This window comes from Zonotrichia albicollis, chromosome 33 (assembly GCF_047830755.1).
Source record: "Zonotrichia albicollis isolate bZonAlb1 chromosome 33, bZonAlb1.hap1, whole genome shotgun sequence".
Classification (NCBI taxonomy): domain Eukaryota; kingdom Metazoa; phylum Chordata; class Aves; order Passeriformes; family Passerellidae; genus Zonotrichia; species Zonotrichia albicollis.
The window spans coordinates 3682298-3696403 of record NC_133851.1 but is presented as its reverse complement, the minus strand read 5'-3'; the positions used below and the strand labels follow the sequence as shown (position 1 = coordinate 3696403).

Genomic DNA, 14106 nt, shown 5'->3' with positions numbered 1-14106 from the left:
TCAGCAGGCTTTTCCACGTCAGTCATCTCATTTTTGGGGAAAAAAAGGTAATTCAGAGGTTGTGGGATTCACCAGAGTAGCAGGAACCCCTTACCATTTCAAATTGTTCATCTGTCGCTCCTCTTCCATAGTGTTTGTCTGTCTGTCCCTGACATTGTTGCCAAAGGGTTCCCAATGTGTCACTTCATTCTTCCTCAAGTTGTCATTCCCTGTCACCCTCAGAACATTGAGGAGAGTGGGATGATTCCAGTCATATTCTTCCCTCTGCTTCAGCATCATCCAAAGCCCCAGCTGGTTGTCCCAGATTTGCGGAGTTGCAAGTGGAGGGAATTCAGTCTACAGGCAGAAGACACTCCCACTGTAGTGACACCACATGCTCCAAGGAGATATTTTTCCCCTCTATCAGGAGAATATGCTGAGTCTCCTCAAATTTTGGTGTCATGAATTCCCATTTAGGATTGGGAAACATCTCCTGAAACGCAAATGCAATTTAACATATAAAAAGGAGATTAAGGGTGTGTGTAAGGAATTGTGAAAGCCATATTATAGCTGGGATTTCATCAAAACTTTTGTCTTCTGTGGAGCTTTGATAGGGAGATCTTTATCTGAAATTATTGGGAGTCACTAATGAGGGCTGGATAGCCAATGAGGGGCTGCAGAAAAGGGGTTTATGAATAAAATTGATTTCCAAGATGTCATAAAGATACAAGAGTTCACTTAGTCATGGAAACATGTCTCGAAGCTCTTTTTTTATTCACCTCTAGATTACAGGGTGTGTTTCTGGGAAGCCCCAAATATGGCAAAGCTCATGGAGAATCTGTCAACAACCCCGTGCTGATGAAAATACTAAATTGCTTTCCACCTTCACGCCCAAGCTGTCCCAGCCCACCTCCAGCAGCGGATAAAAGGGAATGCCCAAAGCTGCTGGAGCCACAGAAGACTCTACAGACTTCTTTCTGCCCTCATCAACTCTGTTGGTCTTTCTGCTCTTCTGGATTTTGATTCTGCTTGGAAGAAACCAGCCATGTCTCGTCAGTCTGTCTGCTTTGGAGTCGGTGGGAGAAAGGGATTCAGCTCCTGCTCTGCTGTCGGTGGTGGATTTGGAGGCGGTGGTGGCCGGAGCAAGATCAGCTACAGCTCGTACTCCTCATCCCGGGGAGGAAGCGGAGGAGGACACTGTGGGGGGTTCAGTAGCCGGAGCCTCCATAGCACGGGGGGCAGCAGAAGGATTGCCATGGGCGGATGTTATGGCGGTGGTGGATATGGTGGCAGGATGGGTGGCCTTGGTGGGGGAATGAGCTGTGGAGGCATGGGTGGTGGTGGAATGGGTGGTGGAGGAATGGGAATGGGTGGCTTTGGTGGTGGAATGTGTGGTGGAATGGGTGGTGGAATGGGTGGTGGAATGGGTGGTGGGGCAGGAATGGGTGGCTTTGGTGGTGGTATGGGCAGTGGGGGAATGGGTGGAATGGGTGGCTTTGGTGGTCCAGGCTTCTCTGGAGGCATCCAGCCGGTGCAAGTTGACCCCACCCTCCTGCGTCCAGTCCACGTTGAGATCGACCCCCAGATCCAGCAAGTCAAAAACCAGGAGAAGGAGCAGATCAAGACCCTGAACAACCAGTTTGCCTCCTTCATTGACAAGGTGAGAGTTTAGGACGGGGTTTTTTTGGAGGTGGAATGTCAAAAAACTTCCTTGGGCTATGGACTGGGAATTTTTTCACCTACGAACAGTTGTTGGAGTTGTCAGACCAATGCCTCAGCATCAAATTGTAATTAGTCAGGTTTACTTAATAAGTAACACCAAAGAATAGAGGAGGTTTTGTGCTAATGGAAGATTAAAGAGAACATCTGCAGGATATTCCGGGGATTGGCTAGCCAAGGCACATCTGCAGTCTCATTTTGGGTGATTCAGGGCAAAGTCATGACTGTAAATTTAATTGTCCTAAGAGTTCTCATTGCTGGGATTTGCTTTTTGATGAAACTTTCTTCTCAAAGCCTGATTCTAGAAACTGCAGAGCATTAAACCCCTTTCCAATACTCTTGGATTATTTTAATTTCAAATAGAAGCCAAAGAAATAGAAAATTCCTCCCAAGAGAATGCATTGGTGGTTAGGGAATAAAAATATCAGCTTTCTTGACTTCAGTGCTGGAAAGATGATGGCAAAGTCCAACCCTGATGCTATGGAAAATTGGGATGATGTCTTTACGGGGAACATTGCTTTGTCCCCAGGGGAGAAGTTCAGAATGACTCAAAATTAATTGTCTAATAACAAATAAATTAAATAACGCTTCTCATGCACCTCAGGAGCTTGAGTGCCTGAATGAGACATAGATGGAGAATGATTCCCTGGGCTCCCAAATCTCCTAGGAGTGGGATGCCTCTCTGGTGAATGTCTCACACACGCTTTGTTGGCTGTAGGTCCGATTCCTGGAGCAGCAGAACAAGGTGCTCTCCACCAAGTGGGAGCTGCTCCAGCAGCAAGGGCCATCGGGGCCCAGGAAGAACCTGGATGTGATCTTTGAGAACTACATCCAGAACCTGCGGAGGCAGCTGGAATCAATCCTGGGGCAGCGGGGCCAGCTGGAATCGGAGCTGCAGAACATGAGGCAGTACGTGGAGGAGTTCAAAACCAAGTGAGTGCGGGGACAGACAGGGAGGGACGAGGGAGAGAGCGGAGCTGATGCTGAGACCCCGTGGGTGGAGTGACCACTGCAGGGGAGCACCCCCAGGGGTCTCAGAGGGGGTCTCAGAGTCTCACCTCGTCCTGTCTCGCCACAGGTATGAGGAGGAGATCAACCGTCGCACGGCTGCTGAGAACGAGTTTGTGGTGCTGAAGAAGGTGAGTGTGGAAGACACCAGCAGGGATAGGGTGAGGGGGGACAGGAGGTAAAGACATGGGAAGGACTCAGCTCCAAGATGGGCAGAAGCCAATGGGAAGAGCCAACAGTTCTTGTGCGATGAAAGGAAGCCATGGTCTAATTCTGAGGTCTTCCCTTTAGGATGTGGACTGTGCCTACATGACCAAAGTTGAGTTGGAAGCCAAGGTGGGAGCTCTGACAGACGAAATCAACTTCCTGAGGTGCATCTACGAGGAGGTAGGAGCTCTCTCTTCCCCTTGGTGAAGTTTTAATGAGAGTGTGGTGACCAAAGTCACTGAGGTTGGACTGAGCGTCTTTGTGGATTTGATCTGGAGAGGTTGCCTGGAGCTACTCTCTTCTCTCCCCTCAAGAGATGGTGACTCTGACTCATGTCTTGGTTGCAGGAGCTGGCTCAGATGCAGACGATCAGCCGGGACCTGTCCGTGGTGGTGTCCATGGACAACAACCGGCACCTGGACCTGGACAGCATCATCGAGGAGGTCCGGCGCCAGTACGAGCAGATTGCCCAGAGCAGCCGGGCTGAGGCTGAGGCCTGGTACCAGAGCCGGGTGAGTTGGGAAGGGCTCGAGGCTCCTGGGACAGTCCCCACTGTTTGAACCACCTGAGCTTTTGGTCTGCTTTGTTCCTCATGGTTGTCCTTGTCCCCACTTCTCCAGTATGAAGAGCTCCAGAACACTGCTGGAAAACATGGGGACAACCTCCGCAACACCAAGATGGAGATCCAGGAGCTGTCCAGGAATGTCCAGCGGCTGCGGGCTGAGATTGAGAATGTGAAGAAGCAGGTAGGGGACCATCAGCTCTTCCTTGGGTAACAGCTGTGTGCTGGGTCAAGATGGGGCTGGGGGGTGAGAAGGAAAGCAATCATCAAAATTCAAACCCTTTGGAGAAGATAGATTATGTCTGTCTGTTTTCCCCCTTGTTTGTGCCATGAAGATGCTCCAGTAGACGGTGGGCAAAAGGGATCTCACACACTGGTTTTCTCTTCCTCAGAACCAGCAGCTTCAGGCAGCCATCGCTGAGGCTGAGGAGAGGGGCGAGATGGCCATCAAGGATGCCAGGAGGAAGCTGGAAGAGCTGGAATGTGCCCTCAACAAGGACAAGGAGGAGCTGGCTCGCCTGCTCAAGGAGTACCAGGAGCTGCTGAACACCAAAATTGCACTGGATGTTGAGATTGCCATGTACAGGAAGCTCCTGGAGGGAGAGGAGAACAGGTACCTAATTGGGTAAAACCTCTGAACCCACACTAAAGATTGATTTTGTGCCATTCACGCTCTAATTCCCAAGTATATATTAATTATGTTAGGCTTAAACATACTTGAGTGGGTTTTCCATCTTAAAAGAATGTTGCTTGTTTCTCTAAAGAATAATTGGAAAATTCTGAAAAAAATTTGAATAGGTTGCTCATTTTTTTAAAGAATAATTGAGAAACATAAACTTGTACAAGAAAAGGAAATTCTCAGCTGAAGAGTCGTGCACTTCCCAGTGGAATAACTGGTCCCATTTTCCCTCACAGGCTGTGCAACGACAGTATGTCCAACGTCAATGTCTGTAAGTATCTGCCCTGGGGTCCTTCAGAAGTGGTACAACTTGTTCTTTTGGGCAACAGGTGAGTAACCTGTGCTTCTCTTCCAGCTGTGGTAGGCAAGACGACTGTCTCTGGAGGCAGAGGAGGCATGGGAGGAGGATTCGGAGGCAGCGGCATGGGAGGAGGATTCGGAGGCAGCGGCATGGGAGGAGGATTCGGAGGCGGCAGCTGCGGAATGGGAGGAGGATTTGGAGGCGGCAGCGGCATGGGAGGAGGAATGGGAGGAGGCGGCATCTGCGGAGGAGGCAGCAGCTTTGGAGGAGGCAGCATGGGCGGCAGCTGTGGGATGGGGGGAGGAATGTACTCCGGTGGCTTCTCCTCTGGAAGCGGAAGGATGTGCGGCTCTGGCGGGGGATCCTCCTCTGTGCGGAGATGCGTCACCACCTCGGTCAAATCCTCGGGAGTGAGATTCTGAGCCCCGAAGGTTGACAAGGAAAGAAGCACCTCCTCTCTCCCCCTGGCAGCAGCCCAGCCTCCTGAAGCCCAGCTCTGGTGTCCTGCAATGGGATGAACTGTGTCCCTCCCACCCAGCTTGTCCCAGACCCTGGTCCCACCCGGCGGTTTGGTGGTGATGCCGTGGGTGTGCTGGCCCCGAGAGCTGCCCGGCAGGAGGGGCTGCTCTGCCTTCCTTGCTGTGTTGTACATTTCTTTTGGCAAATGTGTATAAAACTCCTCTTTTCTCCTCTCTCCTCCTGTTCTGAGTCCCCAGCTCCCTTCCTCTGTGTGTGTGTCTTGCCCTCCTTCCCTGGGATGTTGCCATTCCCAATAAATTGCAGAGAACATTCATGATGTTGTTGTGTTGATGCTTCGGGAGCCACTCTGGGCAGGGCGGTTCATGCTTTGGGAAGCAGCTCGTTGTGAAGCTGGGAGGGTCATTCTTTGCTCAGTGTGTCTACCTGTGCTTTGATGGAGGTGAACAGGTGGGAGGGACCAGGGCAGCCATCACAGCTCAAGTGATGATTGACTCTCACCTGAGGGCACAAGTCCGGATGCTGGGTGCTGGATGCTCAGTTCACACAACACTCAGTAACTGAGGCAGCAGAAGACCAAACTGAGGAATACAGGAGCCTGCTCAATTCTTAGGCATCTCCTGACACAGCGAATCATACAGTTCATCCCTGGAATCCTGTAGAGTTACTCCCACAGCAGATTTCTGCAATTGATGGGTCTGGAAAGCTCCAGCACAAAGAGTTCCAGTATCTTCCCAGTCATTGAGCTAATACAAGCTGCCCTGCCCCAGTTTTTTGGGCTCAGCTTTAGGCACACAGAGGCAATCAGTGCCTCAGTGCCCACGTCACATCTCTCCAGATGTGGCAACACTCCGATTCCTGAAGCTCTAGGAAATAGACTTTCTCAATCCCTCTTGGATTTTAGAAGCTCTGCAAAGGGTCTGCCAAAACCTGTGTCCTGGGATTTGGTCAGGAACATTCCCAGTGCCCCGTTTCCAGACCAGTAGAGACCCACAGGGGCTGATGGATAATGAGAATCAGCAGCAGCAGGTGGGAGCCAACCCTGGATTAGAGTCATCTGAGTTTTCTGCCTCTGAGTGGTCTTCGAGTTGTGATGAGGGCGTGGCAGGGTAGGAGCCCCTTGGGTGGGGGAGCTGGTGAACATGGATCACAATGAATCAGGATGTTGGTTAAGCACCTGCCTCTGGTGCACACCTGGGCTGTGGGATGGCCAGGTGGGATGCACAGCTTGGCACCCAGAGAGTAGGGGGAGCACCGGAGAGCCACGTAGCATCCCTGACCAGCCATGGGAACACAATGGGCTGGGAAGGTGTGATTCATCCCCATCCATGAGCTCAGGTACCATCCTCTCCCTGAGAAGCCAATTAATTCCCCAGCGGCTCATCCTTGCTCCAAGAGCAGGACAGATCTGGAGGAGCTCAAGGTGGGGGTGTTGCTATAGAGCACGACACGGCACAAGCACCAAGACTCAGATCAGAAGGCTGTATAAGGCTGTTTATTAAAGCAAGAAGTTGCCTTTATAGTTTTACAGGATATTTACATTTGCTTAACAAACACATACACTGCCCATTGGTCATGAAAAAGAAACAAAACTCTCAATAGATGAAAAGGAGCCATGTGAGCCAACTAAAGTCCATAACTTTTGATTTTCTCTCTTCATGTTGTCATAGTGATAGCCTTGGTACCTTCCTTGAGAGAGACACAAGGCTTTCCTTATCTTTGGGAAGGCTTTGCTGGCTCAAAGAACAGCACAAAAATATCTTTCCTACATGGGAGCTTGGGAGGAGAGTCCAGAGTGTTTGATCTGTGGTTTCTCCACCACCTGGAGAGATCAAAGAGACAGAAAATGCTGTCAGTGGTGGTTCAGGAGTCCCACAACAGCCTCTGGGAGTTGCTGATGTTGCCAGAGTGGGATAAGCTGCAGACTGAGGAAGAAGCCCAGGAAAGGCAGTGAGTTCATGGAAAAAGGGGTTCTCCCCACGTTGAAGGGTGCTGGAGATGGAATTGTGGCTGGGTTTGGCCCAAATAAAGATGCTGAGTAGGCAATGCCTGTGCAAAGCTGGTGTTGTGCCAGGAGCACTTTGAGGTTTGGCTTGGGGCAAGAGTCACCTGTTTTGGTGTTTAATCACCTGTTTCGGTGTATAATTTTAAGGGCCTGTTTCTCCTAAACTTTACAACAAACTTTACACGGCGTTGTAGCGCTGCTGTGAAGAGTCATTGCGACACCTCCTCCGTGCTCCTGGCTGGGTTAGATGCGAAGCTGGAGCGTGGCTCAGTCTTCATCCATGTTTTCTGCCGAGTTCACATTTTCCCTGGTGTTGATGTTTCTGCTGTGCACAGCTCCTTGCGCAAGAGATCTGAGGGCATGGCTGGAGCCCAGCTGCCTGTCGAGTTTTACCTGGAGGAGACTCCAGTGACTCCAGGTTTGGAATAATCTGCACATCTTGTCTGAAGACGTCAGAGTGACTCAGTCTGGGCGTCTTATCTGCAGGAGCTGAGTGTGGTCAGCACCCAGGCATCTGGCTGACTTTGCAGATCTTCCTCCTTGCTGTGGAACCTCCTCGTGGGATATTCCAGTGAAGTGCTGGTGCCTTCATACCATGGGTTGGTTTGGCAGCTGGGAGGGAGGCCAGGAGAAGGGACAACCTGCTTTCTCCACCTAAACCCGAACCACTCTGCAGCTGCCCCGGCTGCTCGTCATGAGCAAGTGAGCTGGGCTGCAGGGTGGTCTGGAGAGCTTAAATGTCCATCTGGGGGCTGACCATGGAGAAACCATCCCATCTTGATTGCAGCTGCTCTTGGAAAGGAGGGTGTCCCCTCCGTGCTGTGGGGGTACTGTCCATTCTCCAGCTGCAGGAACACACACCTGGGAAACCTTTGGCCAACCATGACTTGTGTCCCTCAAGAGTGGGATAGCCCTTTGCCAACTGTTTAGTTCATTAATGGAGGGATAATCCTTGGCGACCTGTTGTGTCCTTCAGTTGCTGAATAACCGCTGGCAAGTGTTGAATCCCTAAGAGTGGGATAATCTTGGCCAACATTTGAATCCACGTCAAGGGTAATGTCATCTCCTTCCTCCCATTCTACACAGTCTGTGGTTCCAGAAGCATCATCCCTGTGACAATCAATAAAATTCATGTTTCTGATTCCTCCTGTGGCTTTTGGAAGTGTTTTCCTGGGCTGGTTCTCCAAAGTGTTTGCTGTGTCCATGGCCACCAGCTGATTCCTAGGGATGCTTTCAAACCACATTTACCTGCCCAAATCTCTCCGGTATGATGATGAAAACTCAACACAGGCAGCTGAGAAGCTTAAAACCAGGATATTTTTTGAGTGCTGAAGTGCTTCAAGATATGTATTTCCCTTGACTTTTATTCATGATTTTAAGGAAATAGGAATGAAGGAAATGTTAGTGTTTTTTACCAATAAAATCAATAAATGTAACAAAAATATTTATTTGATTAGTGAGGCTCAGAAGGTACATTAGAAGATGTCCTTCACGTGAGTGCCCGAACCCATTGCCGGGGAGCTGGTGCATGAAATGAAACATTATTGTCAGTCATCATTACAACATCTACTGCCTGGAGCGTGCTTTCCATCCTCTGTGGCTTGACAACCCCTGTGGCCATTGGAAAAGCACAAGCAAAGAGTTGGACATCCTTGTTCCCTTGCTCTGGTGCTCAGAATCCCAGGACCTGATTGTCTCAGACTTTGTGGGACACATTTTGGAGGGAAAAAATCCACCTGACGCTCTTAGGAAGGAACTAAGCAGCTCCTTTCTGGTTAAAGCAGAAATGCTGACTGGTTAAATGTTAATGATACAGCATTTTTCCACTTGTAAAGCCATTGGGAATTTTCTGCTTAACAAGGCGATGAGGTGTGTGCTTGGGGGAATTGTGAAAGACTCATTCTATCTGGGTTTCACCAAAATCCTTGCCTGGTGTGGAGTGTCAGGCAAAATAATCTCGAGTCAGACAACCTTAGGAGCAGGCAGGGAAGTGGGAGGAAGGAAGAACATGACAACATTACTGTAAAATATATTTTTCCTGATGACATAAAGATATGGGAGTCCACTTACTCACAGAGACCTACCTTGGTGCTCCTGCTTTTCCCTCTGCATGGTGAAGCAGATTTCTGGGTGGAGTCACCAATTTGGCAAAAAATCTGTTAACCGCACCAAGCTGATGAAGACAGTAAATTTGTTTCCTCTTCACGCCCAAGTTGTCCCAGCCCACCTCCAGGAGCAGATAAAAGGGAATGCCTGGAGCTGTGGAGCCAGAGAAGACTCTGAGCACTTCTCTCTGCCCAGCTCAGCTCTGTGGATCTCCTCACCTTCTCCAGTTCGGGCTCTTTTGAGGAGAAGCAGTCATGTCTCGTCAGTCTGTCTGCAGAAGCTTCGGAGTTGGGAGCAAAAGGGGATTCAGCTCCTGCTCTGCTGTTGGTGGTGGCTTTGGAGGCGGCGGCCGGAGCAGGATCAGCTACAGCTCGTTCTCCACATCCAGGGGGATTGGAGGTGGCGGACACTGTGCAGGATTCAGCAGCCGGAGCCTCCACAACCTGGGTGGCAGCACAAGGATTTCCATGGGCAGCTCATATGGCAGTGGCTACGGTTGTAGAATTGGTGGCTTTGGTGGAGGATTTCCAGGAGGATTCGGTGGCATTGGAGGAGGTGTCATTGGTGGAGGAATGGGTGGCTTTTGTGGCCCCATCAGAGGTGGCCCCGGGTTCCCTGGAGGCATCCAGCCGGTGCAGGTGGACCCAACCCTCCTGCGGCCAGTCCACGTTGACATTGACCCTCAGATCCAGCAAGTGAAGTGCCAGGAGAAGGAGCAGATCAAGACTCTGAACAACCAGTTTGCCTCCTTCATCGACAAGGTGAGAGGTTGGAGCTGGATTTGCTTGGGAATGGGAAAACTGCAGAAATTCCTTGTGCTCTGGAGAAGGAAATATTGTCCTTCTCAGCTCAGTGTTGGGCTGTAATTGTTTCCATTCCATTCCACCTGGTTTCCTCCTGAGGAAGTGTCAAAATTTAGCATCCACAGAGAAACTGAACAACTTTCTCCAGGTTTGGTGGATGCGCACTGGTTTTCACTTCAGTGTAGACAGGCCAAAGGGATGGGGATATGCTCAGTGACCAAAGTCCTTATTTAAGTCCGTTCTTTCTCTGGGATAATTTTTTTCTCAAGGAACTTAAAATCTAGGAATGAAATTTAAAAAAATTCCCAATCATTTCTTCTTTCAGTTTAAGTGCAGATGAGCTCACTTTAAATAATCTGATCTGGGAGAATTTTGGTTATAAGCATGCTCTATGTCTTTTAAATATATGATGTGTATGTGGAATAATTTCTGTGGCTGATAAGAGGAATGTTCTTGAATATGGAGACCAATGGGATTTCATTCACTGGTAGGTCAATAAGGATCTGATGCTCCTGAAAATTAATGTCAAAAAATCCTGACTGATATTGGAAATAATTTGTAAGACTGGAATGGAAACATTTCAATAGCTACCTCCAGGAAAAAAAAGAAAAAAAAGAAAAAAACAGAGAAGAGATACAGGAGAAGGAAAGAGGAATTTAACAATAATGGGAAAAAAAAGGAGAAAAAAGGGAGGAATTTTCCCCTCGGAAGCAGTGGCAAGGGTTTTGGGGATTGATTCCCATGGCCTTCCAAAGCTCCCTGGAGCTTTGAGCAGTGGGATGTCTCTCTGGTGAATGTCTCACACATGCTTTGTTGGCTGTAGGTCCGGTTCCTGGAGCAGCAGAACAAGGTGCTCTCCACCAAGTGGGAGCTGCTCCAGCAGCAAGGGCCGTCGGGGCCCAGGAAGAACCTGGATGTGATCTTTGAGAACTACATCCAGAACCTGCGGAGGAGGCTGGAGTCTCTGCTGGGGCAGCGGGGCCAGCTGGAATCGGAGCTGCAGAACATGAGGCAGTACGTGGAGGAGTTCAAAACCAAGTGAGTGCGGGGACAGACAGGGAGGGACGAGGGAGAGAGCGGAGCTGATGCTGAGACCCCGTGGGTGGAGTGACCACTGCAGGGGAGCACCCCCAGGGGTCTCAGAGGGGGTCTCAGAGTCTCACCTCGTCCTGTCTCGCCACAGGTATGAGGAGGAGATCAACCGTCGCACGGCTGCTGAGAACGAGTTTGTGGTGCTGAAGAAGGTGAGTGTGGAAGACACCAGCAGGGATAGGGTGAGGGGGGACAGGAGGTAAAGACATGGGAAGGACTCAGCTCCAAGATGGGCAGAAGCCAATGGGAAGAGCCAACAGTTCTTGTGCGATGAAAGGAAGCCATGGTCTAATTCTGAGGTCTTCCCTTTAGGATGTGGACTGTGCCTACATGACCAAAGTTGAGTTGGAAGCCAAGGTGGGAGCTCTGACAGACGAAATCAACTTCCTGAGGTGCATGTACGAGGAGGTAGGAGCTCTCTCTTCTCCTGGGGGACTGGTGTTGCAATGAGGAGGCCAAACATTGAGGTTGGATGGGGTGTCTGGGTGGATTTATGCCTCTGGATGGTGGATGGTGCCTCTGACTTATGTCTTGGTTGCAGGAGCTGGCTCAGATGCAGACGATCAGCCGGGACCTGTCCGTGGTGGTGTCCATGGACAACAACCGGCACCTGGACCTGGACAGCATCATCGAGGAGGTCCGGCGCCAGTACGAGCAGATCGCTCAGAACAGCCGGGCTGAGGCTGAGGCCTGGTACCAGAGCCGGGTGAGTTGGGAAGGGCTCGAGGCTCCTGGGACAGTCCCCGCTGTTTGAACCACCTGAACTTTTGGTTGGTTGTGTCCCTGATGGGTGTCTTTGTCCCCACTCCTCCAGTATGAAGAGCTCCAGAGCACAGCTGGCCGGCATGGGGACAACCTCCGCAACACCAAGATTGAGATCCAGGAGCTGTCCAGGAATGTCCAGAGGCTGCGGACAGAGATTGAGAACGTGAAGAAGCAGGTAGGGGTTGGCCAGTGTCTCACGGGTTCTGTTTTCCCTCTTGTTTGTGCCATGAGGATGCTCCAGTAGAGGGTGGGCAGAGGGAATTAGGAAATTTGCTTTCTTCTCCCCAGAACCATCATCTGCAGTCAGCCATTGCTGAGGCTGAGGAGAGGGGTGAGATGGCCACCAAGGATGCCAGGAGGAAGCTAGAAGAACTGGAATGTGCTCTGAGCAAGGACAAGGAGGAGCTGGCTCGCCTGCTGAAGGAGTACCAGGAGCTGCTGAACATCAAGATTGCACTGGATGTTGAGATTGCCATGTACAGGAAGCTCCTGGAGGGAGAGGAGAACAGGTGAGACCTCCTAGCATTGGCTGGGCCAGGGTTCTATCTCCCCTTGGGTCAAATTCATCTTTAAACATCCTTCACAACACATTTAACATTAAAATTTGATTTCTTTCCTTTTTCCTCCAAATTTTGAAGCCTAAACAGAAACATGGTTCCCATGGGGGGTACTTCTCAGGGGTCTTGATTGATCTTATATGAAACACAACATAAATGGAATATCTGGGGAATAGTTTTGCTTCTGACTGTATACAGATTTACAACTGATGTTCCTCTCCCTACACAGGCTCTGCTTAGAGAACCCCTCCAATGTGAATGTCTGTAAGTATTCGCACATTGTTTTCTCTGCTGAATTACCTTCATCCTTGGTTTTGTAAAGATTCCCAGGATGTTGCCTGGTGTTCAGCGAGCCTTTCCCTCTCTTACAGCTGTGGTGGGCAGAAGCACCGTGTGCGGAGGCAGATCTGCCAGCTTTGGAGCCAGCAATGGCCTGAGTGCAGGAGGCGTGTGCACGGTTGGTGGCCCGAACATCATCGGCGGCAGCTGCGGGATGGGAGCAGGGATCCTCAGCGGAGGCTTCTCCTCCGGGAGCGGGAGGATGTGCAGCACTGCAGGTGGCAGCTTCATGGCCGGGGGAGGCTCCTCCTCTGTGCGGAGATGCGTCACCACCACAACGGTCAAATCCTCCGGGGTCAAATACTGAGCCCTCACGTCCGTCCTCCCAGGGAAAGCAGCACCTTCCTCTTCCTCCCGCCAGCAGCACAGCCTCTTCCATCCCCATCGGTGTTCAGGAGGAAAGAAACTGTTTCTGGGGGAAATCTCCCCAAAGTGAGATTGAAATCAAGTCACATCCCTCTGGCCCAGCCTGGCTCTCACTGAGCCCCTCTGGGGTGAAACACCTCCCTTGTGGGTCCCCAGCCCCGCAGAGCTCCCCGGCGCTGCTGCATCAGCTGAGGAGTAGCAGTGGAAAACTGCTCTTTCCTGTCACTTTTTAAGGCCTGTGTTTCCCTTGCATCCCTCATGGGTCCCCCTCATCCTGCTCCAGCTGTGTCAGGAGCCCACATAAACAGAAGGAAGGAGATGATGCCCCATAGTCAAATTTAGGAGTGAGAAACACGTGTCTGGAGTTGTCCACCTTCCCTGGGTGGAGTAATTTGGCAGCTTTAATGTTTTATAGATCCTTTTCCCTCCTCTCCTTCCTGCCTGGAGTGTGTGGCCCTGTTGCCCCCCTCTGTCGTGTGAATCAGCTGCTTCCTGCCGGTGCCCTGGCCCCAGGGTCATTCTGTATCAATAAACTGCAGAGATATGAAGATATTTTTGTGTTGTCTCATCACTTTATGCTCCCCAGCAGAGGAGAAACACGGGCTTGCCCTGGGCCAGGGTGATTGCAGGGCAAACACAAACTGAACTGAGAAAGAATTGACAGCAGGCCTGAGAGAAGGACTTGGGGGTGCTGGTGGGTGAGAGCTGGACCTGCCCCAGCCCAGAGACCCAAGAGCCTGGGCTGAGACCCCAACATGAGCATCAGGGGAGGGGCTGTTCTGCTCTGCTCAGGTGAGACCCCACCTGCAGAGCTGCTCCAGCCCTGCGGAAGGATGTGGAGCTACTGGAGAGAGTCCAGAGGAGGCCACAGAGCTGCTCTGAGGGCTGCAGCTCCTCTGGGGCCAAGCTGGAAGATCTGGGGGTGCTCACCTGCAGAGAAGAGAAAGGAGACCTTTGAGACCCTTCCAAGGGGCTCCAGGAGAGCTGGAGAGGGACTTGGAAAGGCAGTGATGGGACAAGAGTTGATGGCTTCAAAATGGAAAAGAGGAGAGTCAAATGAGATGTTGGGAAGGAACACTCCTCCCTGTGAGAGGGGTGAGGTACTGGAATGGGCTTCCATGAGATTGCCCCAACCCTGGAA

The 14106-nt window shown here is 50.9% G+C and overlaps 2 protein-coding genes across 2 annotated transcripts; both read left to right on the top strand.

Moving 5' to 3' along the window:
• Window positions 1-1024: 1024 nt before the first annotated feature.
• On the top strand, window positions 1025-5215 carry LOC106630692 (keratin, type II cytoskeletal cochleal-like). Its single transcript, XM_074530818.1, has 9 exons — window positions 1025-1639; window positions 2417-2631; window positions 2777-2837; window positions 2998-3093; window positions 3261-3425; window positions 3534-3659; window positions 3868-4088; window positions 4391-4425; window positions 4510-5215. The coding sequence occupies exons 1-9, from the start codon at window positions 1025-1027 to the stop codon at window positions 4875-4877; spliced, it is 1902 nt and encodes a 633-aa protein (XP_074386919.1). The 3' UTR covers window positions 4878-5215.
• A 4067-nt stretch (window positions 5216-9282) lies between these two features.
• On the top strand, window positions 9283-12906 carry LOC102066625 (keratin, type II cytoskeletal 6A). Its single transcript, XM_074530819.1, has 9 exons — window positions 9283-9804; window positions 10670-10884; window positions 11030-11090; window positions 11251-11346; window positions 11480-11644; window positions 11753-11878; window positions 11992-12212; window positions 12490-12524; window positions 12632-12906. Exons 1-9 carry the CDS (start codon window positions 9298-9300, stop codon window positions 12904-12906), a joined length of 1701 nt encoding a protein of 566 aa, XP_074386920.1. The 5' UTR covers window positions 9283-9297.
• Window positions 12907-14106: the final 1200 nt, after the last annotated feature.